This window comes from Bos indicus x Bos taurus, chromosome 19 (assembly GCF_003369695.1).
Source record: "Bos indicus x Bos taurus breed Angus x Brahman F1 hybrid chromosome 19, Bos_hybrid_MaternalHap_v2.0, whole genome shotgun sequence".
Taxonomy (NCBI): Eukaryota; Metazoa; Chordata; class Mammalia; order Artiodactyla; family Bovidae; genus Bos; species Bos indicus x Bos taurus.
In genome coordinates, this window is record NC_040094.1 from 35,987,122 (window position 1) to 36,007,050 (window position 19,929).

At 54.1% G+C, this 19,929-nt stretch overlaps 1 protein-coding gene across 2 annotated transcripts; it reads left to right on the plus strand.

Annotated features, from left to right (window-relative positions):
* The first annotated feature begins 3,439 nt into the window (after nt 1-3,439).
* Nucleotides 3,440-19,577, plus strand: FLCN (folliculin). Of its 2 annotated transcripts, XM_027517643.1 has the most exons (12): nt 3,440-3,559; nt 7,044-7,315; nt 8,492-8,638; nt 9,409-9,630; nt 10,424-10,584; nt 11,928-12,019; nt 13,350-13,540; nt 15,364-15,477; nt 16,234-16,357; nt 17,340-17,471; nt 17,589-17,694; nt 18,339-19,577. In XM_027517643.1, exons 2-12 carry the CDS (start codon nt 7,067-7,069, stop codon nt 18,538-18,540), a joined length of 1,740 nt encoding a protein of 579 aa, XP_027373444.1. In that variant the 5' UTR covers nt 3,440-3,559; nt 7,044-7,066; the 3' UTR covers nt 18,541-19,577. The 2 variants fall into 2 exon arrangements, with proteins under 2 accessions (XP_027373444.1, XP_027373445.1); XM_027517644.1 differs by lacking the exons at nt 3,440-3,559; nt 7,044-7,315 and adding an exon at nt 7,323-7,747.
* Nucleotides 19,578-19,929: the final 352 nt, after the last annotated feature.

Genomic DNA, 19,929 nt, shown 5'->3' on the forward strand with positions numbered 1-19,929 from the left:
TGGGGTGAAGGTGCAGAGCGCTTTCTCGAGAGGGTCTTAGAAGCCTGGGCAGGAAAGTGAACCCAGAGGGCCTCTGCGCTCCAGAGAATTAGCCTGAAAAAGAGAGAGAAAGAGAGGGGGGTGGGGGAGAGAGAGAAGACACTGGGACCAAAGCTCTGATGGAGCAAAGGTGTTTAATCAACATGGTGTGGGCATATATACTGTCTTGCTACTGCTGCTGCTGCTGCTGCTAAGTTGCTTCAGTCATGTCCGACTCTGTGCGACCCCTTAGACAGCAGCCCACCAGGCTCCCCGGTCCCTGGGATTCTCCAGGCAAGAACACTGGAATGGGTTGCCTTACAAGGTAGTTATTCTCAGCAAAGATAAAGATTAAAATTCCAGATTTACAAAACATAGGTGATCCATATTAAAGAGAAAGAGGTGTAAACAATCCCTTTTACCTTACGGTACATAAAAAGGAAGAGGGTCCTTATCACTGTATTGAAAACTAACGGAAGGAAATGCCTAGATTCCTCAGCCCCGGAAGAGGCTTTCCTCTCCTCTTAATTCCTGAATATTCAGGAATTAATAAGCAACAGAGAATTCCTGACAGATTCAAAACAGCACACAGGAAGCCTCCTGTTAAATGCTTCTTGACAACCTACCACTAAGAAAAAATGGGAAAAAGGATTACTAAAAATTAAAAAAAAATTTTTTAAAGATCTGTCTTCCTGATTAAAGCAACAGAATATGCAATTGGATTTATTTATTTATTTATTTTTGGCTGTGCTGGGTCTTCATTGCTTTTCCCTAGTTGCAGCGAGTCAGGACTACTCTTTAGTTGTGGTACACAAGCTTCTCTTTGCGGCGGCTTCTCTTGTTTTGGGGCACAGTCTCTAGGCATGCAGGCTTTAGTTGTGGTTCATGGGCTCAGTAGTTGTGGCTGGTGGGCTTTTGTTGCTCCGAGGCATGTGGGATCTTCCTGGATCAGGTGAATTCTTTACCACTGAGCCACCAGGGAAGACTCATGGATTTTTTAAGTTATTAATCTCCTTGTTAAATAAAAACAGCCATGGCAACAAAGCTTTAGAAAGTTTTGTTCTTTATTAGTGTGGAAGTCAGTTGATCAGATTTGTATTCAGAATTGCTGCTGTAGCCATTTTCTAGGGTGAATCCTGTTCACCTTGACAGATGTTGGAAATATTTTCTTTTAGAAATGGGAAAGGCACAGCTATACTTTGTTGTTTTTCAGTAGCTAAGTTGTGTCTGAGTCTGTTCACCCTAGAGACTGCAGCATGCCAAGCTCCGTTGTCCTCCACATCTCCTGGAGTCTGCTCAAATTCATGTCCATTGAGTCTCTGATGCTATCTAACCATCTCATCCTCTGCCATCCCCTTCTCCTTTTGCCTTCAATCTTTCCCAGCATCGGGGTCTTTTCCAATGAGTTGGCTTTTTGCATCAGGTGGCCAAAGTATTGGAGCTTCAGCATCAGTCCTTCCAATGAATATTCAGGGTTGATTTCCTTTATGATTGACTGGTTTGATCTCCTAGCTGTACAAGGGATTCTCAAGAATCCTCTCCAGCACAATTCAAAAGCATCAGCTCTTTGGCGCTCAGCCTTCTTTATGGTCCAACTCTCACATCCATACATGATCACTGGAAAAACTATAGCTTTGACTAGACGGATCTTTATTGGCAAAGTAATGTCTCTGCTTTTTAATACACTGTCTAGGTATGTCATAGCTTTCTTTCCAAGGAGCAAGCATATTTACTTTCATGGCTGCAGTCACTGTCTACAGTGGAGCCCAAGAAAATCTGTCACTGTTTTCACTTTTCCCCCTTCTATTTGCCATGAAATAATGGGACCAGATGACATGATCTTAGTTTTTTGAACCTCGAGTTTTAAGCCAGCATTTTCACTCTCCTCTTTGGCCCTCATCAAGAGACTCTTTAGTTCCTCTTCACTTCCTGCCATAAATTGGTATCATCTGCTTATCTGAGGTTGATATTTCTCCCAGCAATCATGATTCCAGCTTGTGAGTCATCCAGCCTGGCATTTTGCATGATGTACTTTGCATATAAGCTAAATAAGGAGGGTGACAATATACAGCCTTGTCACCCTTGGGAAATACACTCCTTTGCCAATTTTGAACCAGAGTACCATCTAATGTGGCTCCAAGGGTAAACAAATTGCCTTCAATGCATGAGATCCGGATTCGATCCTTGGTAAGATCCCCTGGAGAAGGGAACGGCTACCCACTCCAGTATTCTTGCCTGGAGAATTCCATGGACAGGGGAGTCTGGAGGGCTACAGGCCATGGGGTCGTAAAGAGTACAGGCCATGGAGTTGCAAAGAGTCGGACATGACTGGGCGACTCACACTTTCACTTTCTTTCAGCAGTGCCAAGTCCAGTTCTAATTGTTACTTCCTGACTTGCAAACAGGTTTCTCAGGAGACATGTAAGGTCGTCTGGTACTCCCATCTTACCACAAGGTAAAAGGAGACAGAAAACAATGCGTCACAGGCCCTCGGCTCCTGGCAGCTGTGCGCCCACTCACCTCGGCCAAACACATTATAAGCTGAAGACTTTTGGACCAATCTCATAAGTACACAGAAGACTTGATCACTCGCTGTCATGCCTGAATCTTTGCAGCACATGGACTCTATCTGATAGCCCACTAGACACCTCTGTCCATGGGATTCTTAAGGTTAGAATACTGGCGTGGGTAGCCATTTCCTCCTCCAGGGAATGTTTCCGACCCAGGGATCGAACCCGCGTCTCATGGCACTGGCAGGCGAATCCTTTACCACTGAGCCACCAGGGATCATCACTCCATAGTTACATATATTTAAAACGACGTGCTACAGCGGACGAGGGGAGGAGGGTGAATCGCGCTTGCGCGCTCCCAGGCCCCGGCCCCCGCGTCGCGCTGTTCTTAAGATACCCAGCGGCCGCCTCCTGCCCCGCCCCCGGCCCGCGCGCTCCACCGAACACTGGTTCCATTGGAAATTTAATAAAAACGGTGAAACCAAAAGAAATTACAGCATCCTATATATCCGCGACGTCCTTTTTCTCTTTTCCTTCTGGTATGTGCCAGGAGTCCTAGAATGGATCTACTTTTCCTCAATTCTCTTTAAAAAGTGCTCTTTAAATTAACTCATCCTCCCCTCTCCTGGAATGGTTTCCTCCACCTCCCTCCCCGCCTCCCCTACCGGCCCGCGCGGGCGCAACCACTCCGGGCTTCTCGGTGGGGGCGCGGGCTGGGCAGTGGAGAGAACGGGTCTGGCAACCGTTCTAGGGTCCCACCGGACTCCGGAGCTCCCGGACCCGTGCGGTCTTCCCGGGATGCGGGTCTGGCGGATCTCCGGGCGCCTCGGGTACGGGGGCGTCGGCCGGCCGGCTCCCCCTCCGCGGCTCCGGGCGGTGGTACGGCCCGATAGAGTCACGCGCCCTGAGGCGGGCGCGGCCCCTTGTGAGGGGACTTAGTGAGGGCAGCCGGGGTGCGGGGGGGGAGGCGGAGATCCGAGAGGGGCGGCGCGGCGGAGGGCTCGGAGCAGGGCGGCGCCGCAGCTTGTCGGGTTAGTAGGGACGCTGTTCCGGTCGAGGGGGGTGATCCCGCTGGCGGGGAGGTCGGGCCGGGGGCGGGGTGCGGCGGCCTGGAGCTGAGGAGGCCCCCAGCTTGGCGGGTGAGGTCGGGCGCGGCCTCGTCGCGGAAGGGATGGGTGGCGGCGGCCGGCGGCACTGGGTCCCCAGCACGGGGACCCTCGGGGTGGACGTGCTCAGGCGCCAAGTCACTAGTGGTTAAGTGCCCTCGAGGGTCACACGCCCGTCTCTGGTACCGGAGGCCAGGCCGCAGTCGGGGAGCAGCAGCGCGTCCGATGTGGGGCGAGAGCCGCCGTGAACTGGGCTTGTCTGTCGAGTGTTCGTGCCCAGACAGTCCTTAACCCTACTGGGTCCTCCGGCCGGATTGCAGGGGCGGGGGGACCCGGCCGCGGTGCCCTGCGGGGGGGTGGGGGTGCTCACGTTCCTGTCGCGGTGGGAGAGGGCGTGGACAGGACCCTGCCCGACGAGATGTCCTGTTGAGGAGCGTGTCCGGCGAAGGAGGGTTTCTGCTTCTTCCTTGGCTTCTGGAAAGCTGGTTGGGGAGGAATGACTGCTGGGCGGGCATTCGGTAGAGATTGGAGTCGGAGACCCGGCCTCACGCTGCCCGAGGTAGGGTGCCTCGGGCCGTGGTTCCCTCCCAGGCCGGTGGCGCTCAGCTTTAGGCTGATGCTGAGAGAGGTATTTGGATCCATTGGACATCACCTGGCTACTCGGGGCTGAAGAGGGGTTTTCTTGAGTCTGTAGGTGAGCGGCTGACGAGCCAAGTTTTATTTCGGCTGTGATCCGAGGAGTCAGAAGTCCTGTCAGACAGGAGTGAGTGTAACTCAGAAAAAGAGTAGCCTGACAGTTTGGTCCTGGATGCTCAGAAGAAGCTTAGCAGCATCACCTCTGCCCACAGGCTGGGCTGTGGCCTGAAGGGTTAAATGGGCATGAAGTGTAACCAAGAGTAGGAAGGATGATGACTTTATCTACTTAAATATCTTAAACTTTACAAGGACTTTTAAATATAAATACTTGTGTCACAAGGTATCAGACATTGGACTCTCTGATCGCATCATCAACTTTCTGTGGGCCGCAGCTTACAGGGCGAGCCCCTGCTGAAGCACTGAGAACTGTGGGGTCCCCACGTCCTCTTTCATGTTGTCATTTGAGGTTGGCTGTGAAAGTGAAGTCAGTCATGTCTGACTCTTTGTGACCCCATGGACTGTAGCCCACCAGGCTCCTCCATCCATGGCATTTTCCAGGCAAGAATACTGGAGTGGGTTGCCATTTCCTTCTCCAGGGGATCTTTCCGACTCAGGGATCAAACCCAGGTCTCCCGCACTGTAGGCAGACGCTTTACCGTCTGAGCCACCAGGGAAGTCTTGAGGTTGGCTGTAAGCGGCTTAATTTTTTTTTTCCCCCGTGCCCGCTGCTCTTAGAATTGGCTCTGATACTTTTCCTTGCCTATAAAATGGCAGGTCTTGAAGCTGAGGTATGACTGTGTTGCCCTGCCCAATTCATGTGCAAATGGCCCTGCTGGCTGTCGCCTAGGTGGGATGGTAGCCATATGGTTCTGATAAGTATAGAATTCATGTGGACACCCTCCACAAGTGTTCCACTTTCTGTGGCAACAACTGTACTCTCTCCAGACAGCTCCTAAATTCACTTATTTAACACGTGTTAACTTGGTGCCCGCTATGTGCAAGGAACTGCTAAAGATGAGACAAAGTATATGATCCAGTAAAATAAAGCAGGGAGAGGGGAGAGGGTGATGGATGGGCGTGAGCACTTAGGAGGGGCAATGAGCCATTGGAGGTCTTGGGGCAAGGTGGGTGTGGCTTTCTGGACCCTTCTCCCCAGCCCTGCCTCTTGGTCCTGCTCTCCAGAATCTCCATGGAACTCAAGGTCTTCCAGCTAAGTGTCCTCTTGTCTTAAACTATCTTCTCTCCCACTGCCCACCTTCCTCTAGGACGCCCCCCTGCCCCATACTCTGGCTCACTGTGCCTTCCAGCCACCCCTCCTCCTGTCTGGTCGTCAGGCGTCTCCTTTGGGTTGACTCTGCCGCTTCTGCTGTGAGCCTCATGCTCCAGTGCAGTGGCGGCTGAGTGCTTGACCACACTTTACTGCTGTGGTAAACACAGACTGTCCCCATTTTAGCCTGCCTCCCAGGCCCTGCTGTGTGACGCGTGTCAGGTCCGCCGGGCTGTCAGCATCTCACCTCTGTGCCTCCAGTACTGCAGCCCAGTGGATACCCCCCACCTTTATGGTTTTCCCAAGCAGAGGACACTTGTGTCTGCACGCCACTTCCGCCTTCTTGGTGCCCAAACCACCCTGCCCCCAGCCCTTCCAGGACTCTGCTTCCCTCATGACTTGGATTTTGCTCCATGGTCCCTGGAGTGACAGTGCACTTTGCCTCGCTGCCGGTCATCCTCTGTCACCTTGACCAGCTCTTCCTTCCTCCCACATCTAAGCTCTAGAGGCCCAGGGACCCCCAGCCCTGACTGCCCCACTCAGTGCCACCCCCCGCCCCACGCCAGCCTGCTGTCATCTTCTCCACTGGGGGCTCACCTCAGCACTGCTCTCTGCTCCCAGCTCCCATGGCCCTGCTTCCTTCCTCGTGCTCCACAACCCGCCCATGAGCAGTGTCTGCTTTTATCCTTGGGGTACAGTCACACATGGACTGTCCTCACCACCTTCCGTTGCCCAGCCTGGCCCAGGCCAGCTGGCTTCCCTGTGTCTACCGGGGACAGCAGCCAAAATGATCTTTTAAAGTAACATTCAGATTTATTGTATTTTTCATCAGAATTCCCACAGGTTCTCTAATCTCTGAAAGATAGTTTGGGGTCTTATCATGGCCCTAAAACCCACCCCCTGCTTGACTTCTGCCCTCACCCCCAGCTCTGCAAACATTCACACCCCTTCACGCCCCCTCCTCAGCCCTTGTGGTGCCCTCTGCTCCTTCAGCTCTCAGTCAGGAGCCCTTTTGTCTGAAACAACATCTCGCCTCCTCCAGGTCTTCTCTGCCCTTGACCCCTGTCCTTGTCTCCCTGATGCTGTCGCCACATGAGAGGAAGCAGTAGCCCTGCTTCCCTCCCCTCCTGGGAGGTGAGCTCTGTGAGGCAGCATCATGGCACCTGGAACGCTGCCTGGCACTGGAGCTGCCCCATGGCTGATCATGGAACAGACGCCCCAGGGCACTGTCCCTCGTGCCCACAAGCCCTGCCATCGTGGTCCTGCCTGAAGGGTTTCTGTGTGACCCTGCGTTCTGTGTGTCTTGTTGGTCCTCACTCCACGTGCCAGGGGCGGTGTCTGTTTTGTGTCCTTGCATGCAGTGCCATGCTGGTCCAGACTGGGTGCTTAGCAGTGCCGCCGGCCAGATGACCTGCACCCACAGGGCAGGGACAGCCCTCCGGTTGCCGGGCCCTGGAGTGGGCGGGTTATGGGGCTGTCTCGGGCATTTCTCTCCTCTCCCCACAGCCCAGCGCCATCTCTAGGGCACCATGAACGCCATCGTCGCGCTCTGTCACTTCTGTGAGCTGCACGGCCCCCGCACGCTCTTCTGCACAGAGGTCCTGCATGCCCCGCTGCCGCAGGGGGCTGGTAGTGGAGATGGCGCCGGCCGAGGCGAGCCAGCGGACGAGGAGGAGGGCGGCATCCAGATGAGCAGTCGTATCCGTGCGCACAGCCCAGCAGAAGGTGCCAGTGCAGAGTCCAGCAGCCCGGGGCCCAAGAAGTCGGACATGTGTGAGGCCAGTGTCTCTTGGGGCCCCAGGGGGGTGCGTTTCTTCTCTGCAGGGGCTTGGGCTTGACCTCCTGGTCATGGATGTGACCTCATAGCTCTGGGCCCTTGGGATGCACTTGCTGCCTCTCTTCCCTCTGGCTATTTCCCCTCATGCCAGCTCTTGCTCTTTCCAGCCCCTCTGGGCCAGCAGGCGCTTGCCACCATCACAGAGTCTGCCTTTCCGGCCTCCCCTCTGCACAGTGCTCACATGCTGCCGACCTCCTGTCCTGTCCCCTCAGCCAGGTGTCCTCCTCTCAAGCACCCTGCCTGCTTCCTGAGCTCTGAGCGATGGAGATCAGGTCCCCAAACCAGGCTGATTCTTCACGTGCGGGCCCTGCGTTGGGACTAGAAATCGAGTGGTGTTGGACCTGCCATGCAGGGTGGACAGAAATCCAGCCACGTTAGTTTGGGTTTGTTGAGAAGCAGTCAGCGAACTTGAGGTTGATTTGACTGTGAGAGGTCTAGAGGGAGGGAGCAAAGGTGGGGAGGAGCCTCTGCTGTGAGCAGGTGACACCTGTGACAGGGAGGCAGGCAGGAGGGGGGCCTGGACAGTGGGATCTTGGGGGAGGGTCCTTGAGCTAGAATGGCCTTGGGAGGGTCCTGCATCGCACAAGGAGGGGTCGCCTTGGGGACGCACAGCCTTGGCACCAACGTGGCGGTGGCTTCAGAGGGGCAGCAGACAGGGCCACTGGTCCAGCCCACTTCCATGGCAGAGGGTCAGAGTGTGTGTTTTCAGAGTGTGGCTACCTCCTGAGGCCCTGCCCAGTGTTGTGCCCAGATCAGAGTGGAGGCCAGCACAGGCTGTGTGAGCTGCTGCTCAGCTCTGAGCCTGTTTTGCTGCCTCGAAGGTGGGGGTGCTTGTGGTGACTATCTTGGGTTTGTGCCTCAAGTTAGATGAGTGGTAGGTATGAAGCTCCCCGGGACTCCTGCTGTGGGCGTGTGGTAGACTAGACCCAGTGACCTCTGTGAGGCCCTCATCCGGGTTTTCCTGTTCAGGAAACAGGGAGCTCCTCAGCCAGGTGTAACTCTGGGAGCCATTTGTTTTTTACAAAAATAGATTCTTTTGTTTGAGATTCGCACAAGGGAAAGAATGTGTGTTGCTTGCTTCCTGACTAACTGGTTTTCTTTTGTTTCTCGTGAGCAGGGCTGCCGGTCACTTGCTGCAGGACACCCCGGCTACATCAGCCATGACAAGGAGACCTCGATCAAGTATGTCAGTCATCAGCACCCCAACCACCCCCAGCTCTTCAGCATCGTCCGTCAGGCCTGCGTGCGGAGCCTGAGCTGTGAGGTGAGCGCCTAAGACCTGGGCCCTCTGAGGAGCTGTTCCCATACACTCCAGCCTGGGCAGCATCAGTGTTGGTCATGGGCAGGCAGGCAGCTGGCAGTCCTGTCATGAAGAGCGCAGGCAGGCAGGCCTCCAGAGTGAGCTGCGGGGCACCCTGGCTGGTTGCTAGCTCATCCTTGTAAGCGCTGGACCTGCATTCTTTGTTCTTGGATGTACTGCTAATATGTAGAGTGTGTGTAGGCCATGTCGCTCCCATCAGATGTCACTGCCATGTCACAGCCTCAGTGCCCATCACGTGCTCTCTGAGTTGACCAGGGAGTGAGTCAGGGTGTTTCTAAGACATGTGACTGCTGCTGTTGCGTTCCGTCTTAGCTTGTATGTCTCTGTGATGGAGAATTTGTAGTTTAATCGCTTATGCTTCCTGTCACTGTACCCACTTTCAGACCTTCGAGGCTTGTCCTTCCTCCAATATGTTCCAGATGAGTGATGTTGGCAAATCTGAGCCTGGGGTAGATCACATATTTATACGGAGTTACATATGGCTCAAGGCAGAAAGAAATTAAGGAATCCACTGGCCCTTGTGTTCCACAGTAACGAACCTTCTCTTTGGGGAGTTTGATCACAGGAGAGATGAAAGCGGTTGTCTCCTTTCTCCTCCTCCTTTCCCACTCTCCCTGTAATCGGTGTTGGTTCGTTAGTGCAGGAAGAACTGTCTGAGCAGGAGTCACCTGTGTATAGAGGGGGTGTCCTGGAGCACTGTCCTTGTGTCCCAGGTCTGCCCTGGCCGCGAGGGCCCCATCTTCTTTGGGGACGAGCAGCATGGCTTCGTGTTCAGCCACACGTTCTTCATCAAAGACAGCCTGGCCCGGGGCTTCCAGCGCTGGTACAGCATCATTGCCATCATGATGGACCGCATCTACCTCATCAACTCCTGGCCCTTCCTGCTGGGCAAGATCCGTGGGATCATCGACGAGCTCCAGGGCAAGGCGCTCAAGGTGGCCAGGAGGCCGGGCGGTGGGGGCAGGGTGACAGGGCTTTGCGTGGAGGGAACAGGACGGGGGCAGTGTGCCTGCCTCGGGGTCCTGACCACTGCAGAGTCGGAGTTGTGGCCACAAGCTGGAGGCCAGCCTGTCTCTCTCGAGTCTCGCTGCCCTGGTTCTTGTTTGGCTCTGGCTTAACTGCAGTCAAATGCTCTGGCATGATCCCTGCTGATCTTTGCTTCCTCTCACCATTGTTTCAGAAGCCTGTCCACTAACAGTGTGGCAGACCCACATGCCATGTGGACATCCAGGGCCACCTGGGGGGAACAGGCTAGTGGTGCTGTGGTAGCAGACAGTCCCTAAACCCCAGCGGCTTGTTGATGCTCTGTGTCCAGTTCAGGCGAGAGGGGTCTGTTCACCGTGTCAGCCTGGTGGGTGGGGTGGCAGCTGTGGGGGCCTGCTGCTCACAGATGCCTGCTCGGGGGGCACTTGGGCCTGGAGGCCTGGCTCCTGTCCTTGTGGGGGTTGCATGTCACCCCTAGACAGGGTCTGAGCAGTGGAAGCCCCCATACCTGGAGGGGGAGCCAAGAGCACTTGGAGAGCAGCCCCATGGCCACCTTGAGCGGAGAGGCTGCAGGAGAAGTTCTTAACTGACGTTCTTTTCAGGCGGCTTCTGACCGCGTGGGGATAGAGTGTCCTGCTGGGTGGGAATGGTGGCCCCATCTTTCCTCTGGGTCCAGAGAGCAGAGGGCCCTGGGCTGCCAGCTGGGATTGTCCTGAAGGGCTGTCCTCTCCCTCCGTGGCTCAGGTGTTTGAAGCGGAGCAGTTCGGGTGCCCGCAGCGCGCCCAGAGGATGAACACAGCATTCACCCCTTTCCTGCACCAGAGGAATGGCAACGCCGCCCGCTCACTGACGTCCTTGACCAACGATGACAGCCTGTGGGCCTGCCTTCACACCTCCTTCGCCTGGTAACCAGACTCGGTCTTCTCACGGCTGCTAGGGTGTTGGCCAGACTGTGCCCAGGTTAGGGGGACCGTCACTGGGCGCACCTGTGTGTGGCTCGTAAGTCTGAGCTTGGCCCAGTCGTCCTTGGCCCTGAGCACGCAGAGGTCGCTGAGAAGGTGCTAGTTTTCGGGTGCTGGTCCCAGGCCAAGGCCGGTGGTCTCTCCTCTCCTGGGACAGCAGTGAATGCTTACACCACTCGGCTCTTAGGGGTCAGGATTTGGAGGGGGCTGACCTGGGCTGCTCTGGTCTCAGGAGGATCTTCTGCTCTCTGAAGCTGGCTCCCTCTCGGGGCTAGCAGATTGGCCCAGCCATGGGTGGCAGCCTCAGCCCTTCACTGTGGTTGTGCCAGTGACCTGGGGGAGCGAGGTGGGCTCGGTGCTTTTATGCCCAGGCCTCAGTGGCCTCAGACCTGCCTTCACCTGCTGTTGTTAGAGGGGCCCACCTGAGGCAGGTGGGAGGCTCAGTCTCCACCGTGTGGAGGGAAGAGTTTGGACAAACTTGTGGACAACCTGGAAACTGCTGCAGTCTGCCTGCCTGCCACAGACTGTTTCTGTCCCTCCCCTGCAGGGTACATTTCCTTCCAGACACCCCAGGTTCTCCTGTGCAGCGTCGCCTAAGCCACGTGCTCACATGGAAATCCTTGAGTGCCGCTCCTGAGAACCTGCAGACTAAGGGAGAAACATGTCTCCCCACCCAAGTGTTCTGTCTTTTAAAAATCATTTTATGATGTATGGCAAAAGCAATACAATATTGTAAAGTAATTAGCCTCCAATTAAAATAAATAAATTTATATTTTAAAAAATCATTTTAATTACAGAAATTTTCAGACAGACCCAATGTGTAATAAGTACTACACACCCTTGCTATCTTACTTTAGCAGTTATCAGTGTTTTAATGCTTTTTCATATGTTCTCTCACTTTTTTATTCTAGAATGTTTTTTAAGGCAAATCTTAGTTGTATGCCTCAGCCATTAAATCATCACATGCCACAAAGTAGACTCCTTCTATAGCTTCCTCCGGCCCCATCCACGCTCACTGTCCTGTGCTGCCTCAGGCTTGACCTGGTGTGGGGGCTGTATCGCCACGGGCGCAGGTGCTGCTGGGTCTCTGTCAGGGGCAGCTCCTCCTGCACCCCTGCTCCCGGCTTTGCTGGACTCCTGGCTGATAGCAACCACTGGACGGTGCTCAGCTGCGTCCTTATGCCCGAGTGTTCTGTTATCTGGTAGTCAGATCAGCAGGGTCCATTGGTTTCAAGTCCTGTTTTCCTTTTAGCAAGAACACTTCATAGCTGATGCTCTGTTCTCAGGCTCCTGAAAGCATGTGGCAGCCGGCTGACTGAGAAGCTCCTGGAAGGCGCACCAACCGAGGACACCTTGGTCCAGATGGAGCAACTTGCGGGTAAGCAGGGAGGTGCTCATGCTGGGAGCCTGGGGGTGGCTATAGGGTTGCCCTGTGCTCAGCCCACCCCTCTGTCCTGGCAGAGAGCTGATGGAGGGCACCCTGGGAGCAGAAACTGGCCTTTTTGGCTCTTCTTGGTTTTATTGGGGTTTCCTGTCTCATCTTCCTTTATGGTCCCGTGAGAATCTGTCCAGGCAGGTTGGAAAAGCCTCCTTTGACCCTGGGGCTGTTGCTCAGGTAGGGAGGGTCAGGGCTGGGGGGCAGGTGAGTGAGGCTCTCAACCTGCTCGCCTCTCTGGACGGGGCCTGCTCTCTGCTCTGTTCAGTAGCAGTAGAGTGCTGTGCTTCACAGGACCCAGGGGTTTCATCAGGGCAGTGGCTCCCAAGCCTGGTGTCTGGGCCACCTTCCTCAGGTCTGTGGTCAGCTCTCCACATCTGGGTAACCACCTGGGGGTCTGAGAGTCCACGTTTCTTTTGGAGATGATTGGATTTTCAGTGATGTAGCGATGTGGGGTGAACAAGACTTGTGATGTGCTTGACAAGCTGCTGCTTGCAAATGCTTGACCTTAGCAGGGTGGAGCTGTTTCAAGGTTGTTTCTGTCGTCAGGTGACTTGCATCTGAACAGGCTTCCCTGCAAGGGCGAGGCGCTGGATCGAGGTCCACCGTGGTGCTCTCACGGTGCAGTCGACCGTGGACCATTGATCGTAGTGATTGCGCATTTCTTTGCTGGTGAAGAGGGCAAGGGCAGTCTGTTGGTGAGATGTGTTTACACAGTCGAGAATGTTGAGAGAGGTGCAGGTGTGCAGGGCTCACTGTCACATCTTGGGTTGTATTTTTGTCAAAAAGGTGAGCATAGGGGTTCAGAGCACAGGCTGGAGTCAGATGTGCCTTCAGATCCGGCTCTGGGACACGTGTATGTTCTGTGTTGCCCAGGCACTGCCCCTCATGCGTGACAGGGAGTGAGGATACTCCATTCGTGGGGCTGCTGTGAGGTGAACTGAGATGACAAGCACCTCCTTTCTGTAAGGTGAGGAGAACGGCGCTGACTTCAGGGCAGGACATGTGGAGCCCTCAGGGTAGCGCTCGCGTGCTCTGCTCAGCCTTAGTTTGACTTCTTCCACCAGCCGTGGACAGAACACAGACTGACCGCTCCTGGCCCCCCGGGGCTCCAGAGGCAGCAAGTAGTATAGCCAGCTGGCCTGAACCGGAAGTCAGTAGTCTTCTGGTCGGTTTAACCACAAGGTGCCTTAGGCTGAAGTGGTTGTGTGGCGTCCAGAGAGTGAAGGAACCCAGGGCTGCATGCTGCGAAACTGAGTTGTCCATCTTGCAGAGTTGGAAGAGGAATCAGAAAGCTGGGACAATTCTGAGGCTGAAGAGGAGGAGAAAGGCCCTGCCCTGCCAGAGGGGGCAGAGGGGCGGGAGCTGACCAAGTGTCCAGCAGAGTCTTCCTTGCTCTCAGACTGTGGAGCCTGGCAGCCACGGAAGCTCTCCGTGTTCAAATCGCTTCGGCACATGAGGCAGGTAGGTGGTAGCGGGGGAGGGGGCAGCGATAGACGGGTCAAACACTGGGCCAGGAGCCCCCGCCTCTGCTTCCGGCTCATCTCCACCCTGTACACCTTGTCCTTCAGGCCTGCCATGCTCAGGAGTGACCAGGAACCTTCTCAGTGGGTGACTGTAGATGACAGTGGGCATCTGGGGTGTCTGAGCCCCAGGCTCAGTGAGGATGGAGGGGGTGTCTTTAAAGAAAGGCCCAGCAGTCAGCTTTTCATGAGTCTCGTATCTTGTGGTTCTGGAACCTTCTAAAGGAGTTGAACAACATTGTTGGTTTGCATGCAGCATGGATGCTTTGTAGATTGAAAACAGTGGGCAGTCTTACAAAGAATCAAGAGATCTGAGTGTCCAACTCTAGTAATTGCATTCAAACAAGGGCTTGTCATTTAGTATGAGAGGGAGCCTGCGCGGCAGTGGGGGTAGGGGTGGGGCATGACCACTGGGGGTGCTGGGGGAGGGACTACTGGGTCACAGAGGCCGACAGTTCTTTCTTAGACTCTCTCTTTTTATGTTGAGAATGAATTCTGTCAGAAGACAGTGATTTGTTTTTTGGAAAATTAAAGCCTGGTTAACAACAGTTCTCTGTGGGACTTCAGGGTGAAAACCATTCACTCAGCTCGTCCTGGACTAGGCTGCAGGCCGTGCTGATTGTTTCTGTGGATGACAGTTGGGAGGGGTCTGGGGTTCTGCCAGGGTGGGTCCTGGAGGCAGGTCCTCAGGGGTGGCTGGTGTTGGATAACAGGATGAGGTCTTCAAATCTGTGAGTTGTTGTTCAGTCACTCCGCCGTGTCCGGCTCTTTGCGACTCCATGGACTTCAGCATGCCAGGCTTCCCTTTCCTTCACTATCTCCTGGAGTTTGCTCAAACTCATGTCCATTGAGTTTGTGATCCCATCCTACCATTTTGTCCTCTTTCGTCCTCTTCTCCTCCTGCCTTCAGTCTTTCTCAACATTAGTCCTTCCAATGAATATTCAGGATTGATTTCCTTTAGGATTGACTGGTTTGTTCTCCTTGCTGTCCAAGGGACTCTCAAGGGTCTTCTCCAATACCACAGTTCAAAAGCATCAATTCTTTGGCGGCCCTTTGGTGGCAAATTGTCAGTGCCACATGGTTAATCAGTTGGTTAAAGCAGGAAAAAAACAAGACGGGCTTCTCAGGTGGCTCAGCAGCAGGAGACACAGTATATGGGGTTCAATCCCTGGGTCGGGAAGATCCCCTGGAGAAGAAAATGGCAACCCACTCCAGTATTCTTGCCTGGAGGATCCCATGGACAGAGGAGCTTGGCGGGCTATGGTCCACAGAGTCGCAGAGTTAGACACAACTGAGAAACTGAATGACAACAGAGACAGGATAGATCAGGGAGTCTTACTCCCAGGAGGAGGGGTGGAGGTGTGCTCTGGACGTGGATCCACACTGAACAGGGCAGCCTGGGTGAGCCGGTGTGGAGACCCTGCTCTTCCTTGGTGCTGAAGAGTCACAGCCCTGGTTTGCTTTTGAGTGGTTGAGCCATAGTTAAGTGTGTAGAGAGAGAAGGTATGTTGTAGAAAGCTTAGAATGAATAGCTTTAAGTTTTTAAGAGTAAAATTGAAGGACAGATGTTGAAGTGTTGAAGCTTTGGGCTCAGGCTTCCAGTTGTGAATGTAGAGAGGTCCCCCTGCCCCTTGCTGTCCTGGGGCATGTCACCCAACTCCACCTTCCCCCTCTGGAGGTAGATGACTTCCTCTCTCCTGGCCCGCCTCCTTTGCTCCACAGGCAAAGTTTCTGGATGGAAAGCTGTACACTATGTTTTTCAGGTCCTGGGTGCCCCGTCTTTCCGCACACTGGCCTGGCACGTCCTCATGGGGAACCAGGTGATCTGGAAGAGCAGAGATTCAGACCTCGTCCATTCAGCCTTCGAAGTCCTTCGGGTGAGAGAGTGTTTTTTTCTGTCATGGTGGTGGGGAGACAGTACTGGCCTGGTGGGTTTTATGAACTGTGGACTTAAGGTGTGCGTGTTAGGACATGTCAGAGACTCGTTGCCTGAATCTAAGATCTGTGTTTTTCTCCACTATTAATATGGGGGTCGTCTGCCCTTTCACTGACGAGGGCCTGGGTCCCATCCCTGGTTGGAACTGATTCTGCGAGACACACACACAGCTTGGCCCCAAGATATTTAGAAAAACAAAAGGTAGTGATTTGTGGCTTTGTTTCCCGTGAGGAATCTGCTGTCCTCATAGACTGATCACATCCTGTCTGCTTCCCCATCCCCACCCCTCTGAGAAGCCACCTCCACCGGGGGTGGGCTCAGCCTCCCGGGCCTCTGCACAGCGCGTTCTCAATGGGCCCGCCGTGGTGCACCCCACAGGTGTAGTGGTGCCACGGCCGGGGTCTGGCTCTGAGGGTGCGTGCATACCGCCCTCTGTCTAGGCCCTGAGGGCGCGAGGTCAGGCTCTCAAAAAGCTTTGGGGATGAGGGAAGAGACACACAGCGGAGCAGCTGGAGAATGAAGGAGGAGCTAACCCTGCTGAGCAGGCCACGGTTGGGTTGTGTGGGAGACGGCCTGGGGCCAGGAGACCAGGGATGCCTTGGGAGGAAGGGGCTCTGCACAAGTGCTGAGTGCACTGGGGTGTGGGGATGGAGTCAGCCGGGGCAGTGCTCAACTCTGGGCTGTTGTGTCCCTGCAGACCATGCTGCCCGTGGGCTGTGTCCGTGTCATCCCCTACAGCAGCCAGTACGAGGAGGCCTACCGCTGCAACTTCCTGGGCCTCAGCCCCCATGTGCAGATCCCTCCCCATGTGCTGGCCTCAGGTATGTGCCTCGGGACTCAGAGAGACCATACGACTGGGTGTCAGCTGTGTGTTTGAGGACCACGCCTGCTGGCCTCAGAGGCAGGAGGTTCCCATGTTGAAGGACCCACTTTCCCAGTGGCATTGGCCTCTGTTTTCTGTCTTTAAGACAGGTGTGGGTTGGGCTGGACAAGCTCATGGTTAGGGTAGCTTGCTGGGGTGTGGCTCTCCGTGGGGGCATGTCCCATCCTGGGGATGGTTCAGGAGTCCTGCTGGACTGACCCCTCTGCCCTATGGACTTCCTTCCTCTTTCTGGTCTCCTGTTTCATCTGCCTTAAATCCGTCCCTGCTGCCCATCAGCACAGTGGCCTTTGCTCCGCTCAGCTCCACCTTTGGGACAGACAAGCTCACGAAAAGAAAACGGCTCTAGAAAAACGGCCAAGAAGCTCATTGGCGTCCCTCTTCAGCTGGGGGCATTTGGGAATCAGCCTGGGCACCCATCCCCACCTCCTGGTGTGTCCAGGCTCCTCCGGTGATTCTGTGAGATGGTCAGACGGTTGCTCACAGAGCTGCCGTCCTTCAGCACTCAGGCTGGGCCATGAGTCCAGGAGGCAGTTTGCAGAGCACAGGCTCTAGTCTCAGAGACGGGCTTGATGTTATTACCACCATAGCCATGTGACCTCGTGCAAGTCACTTAGATTCTCTGTTTCCCTGCCTATGAAGTAGGGGTTATAGCAGGACCCCCCTCACAGAGTAGTATTCAGCCAACTGAGGTATATGACATAATCGGTAGTTATTGTCACTTGATGCATTGTTAGTTTGAGTCAAAAGTGAACTCTTAACTGTGTTCACAAACGACAGATTTTAAAGGCCCAGGTATTAACCTCGGGTGACTAGAGTGTTTCCCAAGATGGTCTGAGATGATTCGGAGCCGCAGAGTCGGGTGGGCTTGTCGTGGGGTGAAGGGGCACAGTTGACAGAGCAGTGTGTCTGTGTTGCCCCAGAGTTTGCTGTGGTCGTGGAGGTCCACACGGCCACTCGCTCCAGCCTCCACGCGGTTGGGTGTGAGAGTGAGCAGCCTCTCAGCAAGTACGAGTTTGTAGTGACCAGTGGGAGTCCTGTAGCCGCAGACCGAGGTGAGTGCCGCTGAGCGGGCTGCCTCTGGGATCTGCCTCATCCCAGAATGAGCTGGGGGGTGTTGGGGGGCAGCGCTCAGGCTCTCCTGGTGCTGACCCTCTCTGCCCCGCTCCCAGTCGGCCCCACCATCCTGAATAAGATGGAGGCTGCTCTGACCAACCAAAACCTGTCTGTGGACGTGGTGGACCAGTGCCTCGTGTGCCTCAAGGAAGAGTGGATGAAGTAAGCAGGCGCTGTCGCGGCTCCTGGAGTCTTGCTTTCTGGGGAGGGCTAGGGTGCCAACAGCACGGCGTTCTGCTGAGGCAAACCAGAGAAAGAGCTGAGGCCGTGGCGCTGCGGGTGGTACAGCAGGGGAAGGCTTACGAGTCCGCCACTGTGCAGCCAGCTGGGTGACCTTGAGCAGGTGACTCCGCACCTGGGCCTCAAGCTGCTCTGTGCTCTCCAAGGAAGCAGTTGTTCTTGATGGTTAATTAACTTAAAAAGTTGAAAGATTGGATAGTTCCCATTCTATTACAGCAGATAACTATTCCCTCCTGCCTTCTTAGTAATTTTTTGTCAGTTAATTAGCCAAACATCGTTCTGACTTTAAATAGTGCAGTGAAGCTTCAGAGCAGGCAGTTCCTTTCATGACAGGAAGGAATGTTTGTTTTTTTAACCTCCCTGTCTGGATGCAGCAGCATTAGAACTGGGAAAGTGGGAAATGGTGGGGCAGGTGTGAGCTGCTGCTCTGCTCTGTGCTGACTCCCCTGTTTCTGTTCTGCTCTGCTTATCAAGCTGTTGCTGGTCTTGAAGCCTCTTAGGCCCCAGGACCAGAACTCTGCTGATGGCGCTACGGTAACTGAGTGTTTGGTTTTGATTTCCTACAGCAAAGTGAAGGTCCTTTTTAAATTCACCAAGGTGGATAGTCGGCCCAAAGAGGACACGCAGAAGCTCCTGAGTATCCTTGGAGCATCTGAGGAGGACAACGTCAAGCTGCTCAAGTTCTGGATGACAGGCCTGAGCAAAACCTACAAGTCACACCTCATGTCCACGGTCCGCAGCCCCACAGCCTTGGAGCCTCGCAACTGACCCCACCATGGGAATGAGCGTCCAGGTGGCCTGCTGGGAAGTGGCGATGGCCAACTCGCCGTGACGCTCAGACACAGGTCTCTGATGGCGGTCACAGGGGGTCCTCCTGTATCCGAATGCTGACCCGACCCTGTTTGCTCAGAAGTGGAAGCTGTTGGACCTGAACTCTGCTCTCTGTGTGGGGTTCGTACCTGGTGTGGTTCTTGGCATCATCCCACAGACTTTGAGCTGCTCCAGCCCTGAAGAGGGCAGTTGGAGACTTGTGACAGTTTGTCCCCTGCGTTTGCGCCCTGCTGGGAGAGAAGAACGGATGGAAAGTATGTATCTCCTGTCTGTTCAGCCTCGCCTGAGGTACCTCAGCCTCACTGTTAGATCCTGTCAAGGTTAGCGGTTGAACCGTTCTATTCTGAAATTCAGCAAGGGTTTTCCAGGTTTTGTATGTGTTGTGAGTTTCCCTGTAGTTATGGGTTTTCAGAGTATGTGCTAATCTGGAGTCACTGCTAATAACCTGGCTTCAAGTCAGGGCTCTGGGAATGGCTCTGGGTGGAGTGGATGGTCCACGCTCATAGTTGGAGTGTCTGGAATTCGTGTGTTTAAGTTATCTGACCACCACTCTTGTGGCCATTCTCTGCTGTGGTTGCTTTGAGAGTACCCTAAGCTTGAGGACAAGCCCTGATCTTTTTGCACAGAGATGACACTCTGCTGAAATGCCAACTGGAGTCCTTTGACTGGCCTGGCTCACTATACGCAGCTAAGACACCCGTGTCTTAGCTTTTATTCCATATCACTCTGCCCTTGATTGCTTCTTTAAACGTCTACATTTGTCTGCAGTTAATTTTGGTGTCTTAAGACAGGTTCATTGTCCCTGTGTACATTTTTAATAAGGATTTGTGGTTTGGAAGGGTTTTCCAGTAATTTTGCTGATTTGTTTATAGTTTTTTGTGTTTAATTTATATTTAACAGGAAGACCATGTTTATATGACTAGGTATATGTATTGTGCAAGAACATCAAAATAATAAAGATATATTTTTATAAACTGTTGACTACATGGTTTTATTGGTTTGATACCTCAGATTTTCTTGGGATCAGTCACAGAAAATAAAATGGTTAGAATAAGACCAGTAATAGAACTGTTTTGGAACTCTCTGCTGGAGGCTTACAATTTCCAGGGGAAGACTTAATAAGTTGTGATTAATTTTCAGTCAGTTTCAGCTCTTTGTACAATTTCAGGTTCCCTTCTCCTACCCCTAGCCATGTGGCAGGACCATGCACGTGTTCTTGGATCAACTTGCACATAGCTTGCGGGAATGAGGGTGGGTGTCCTTTGTGCCTGATCGCTGCATCTGATCAGAGTGCAGATGAAGAGCGGCAGCCACTGTGGGTGTACC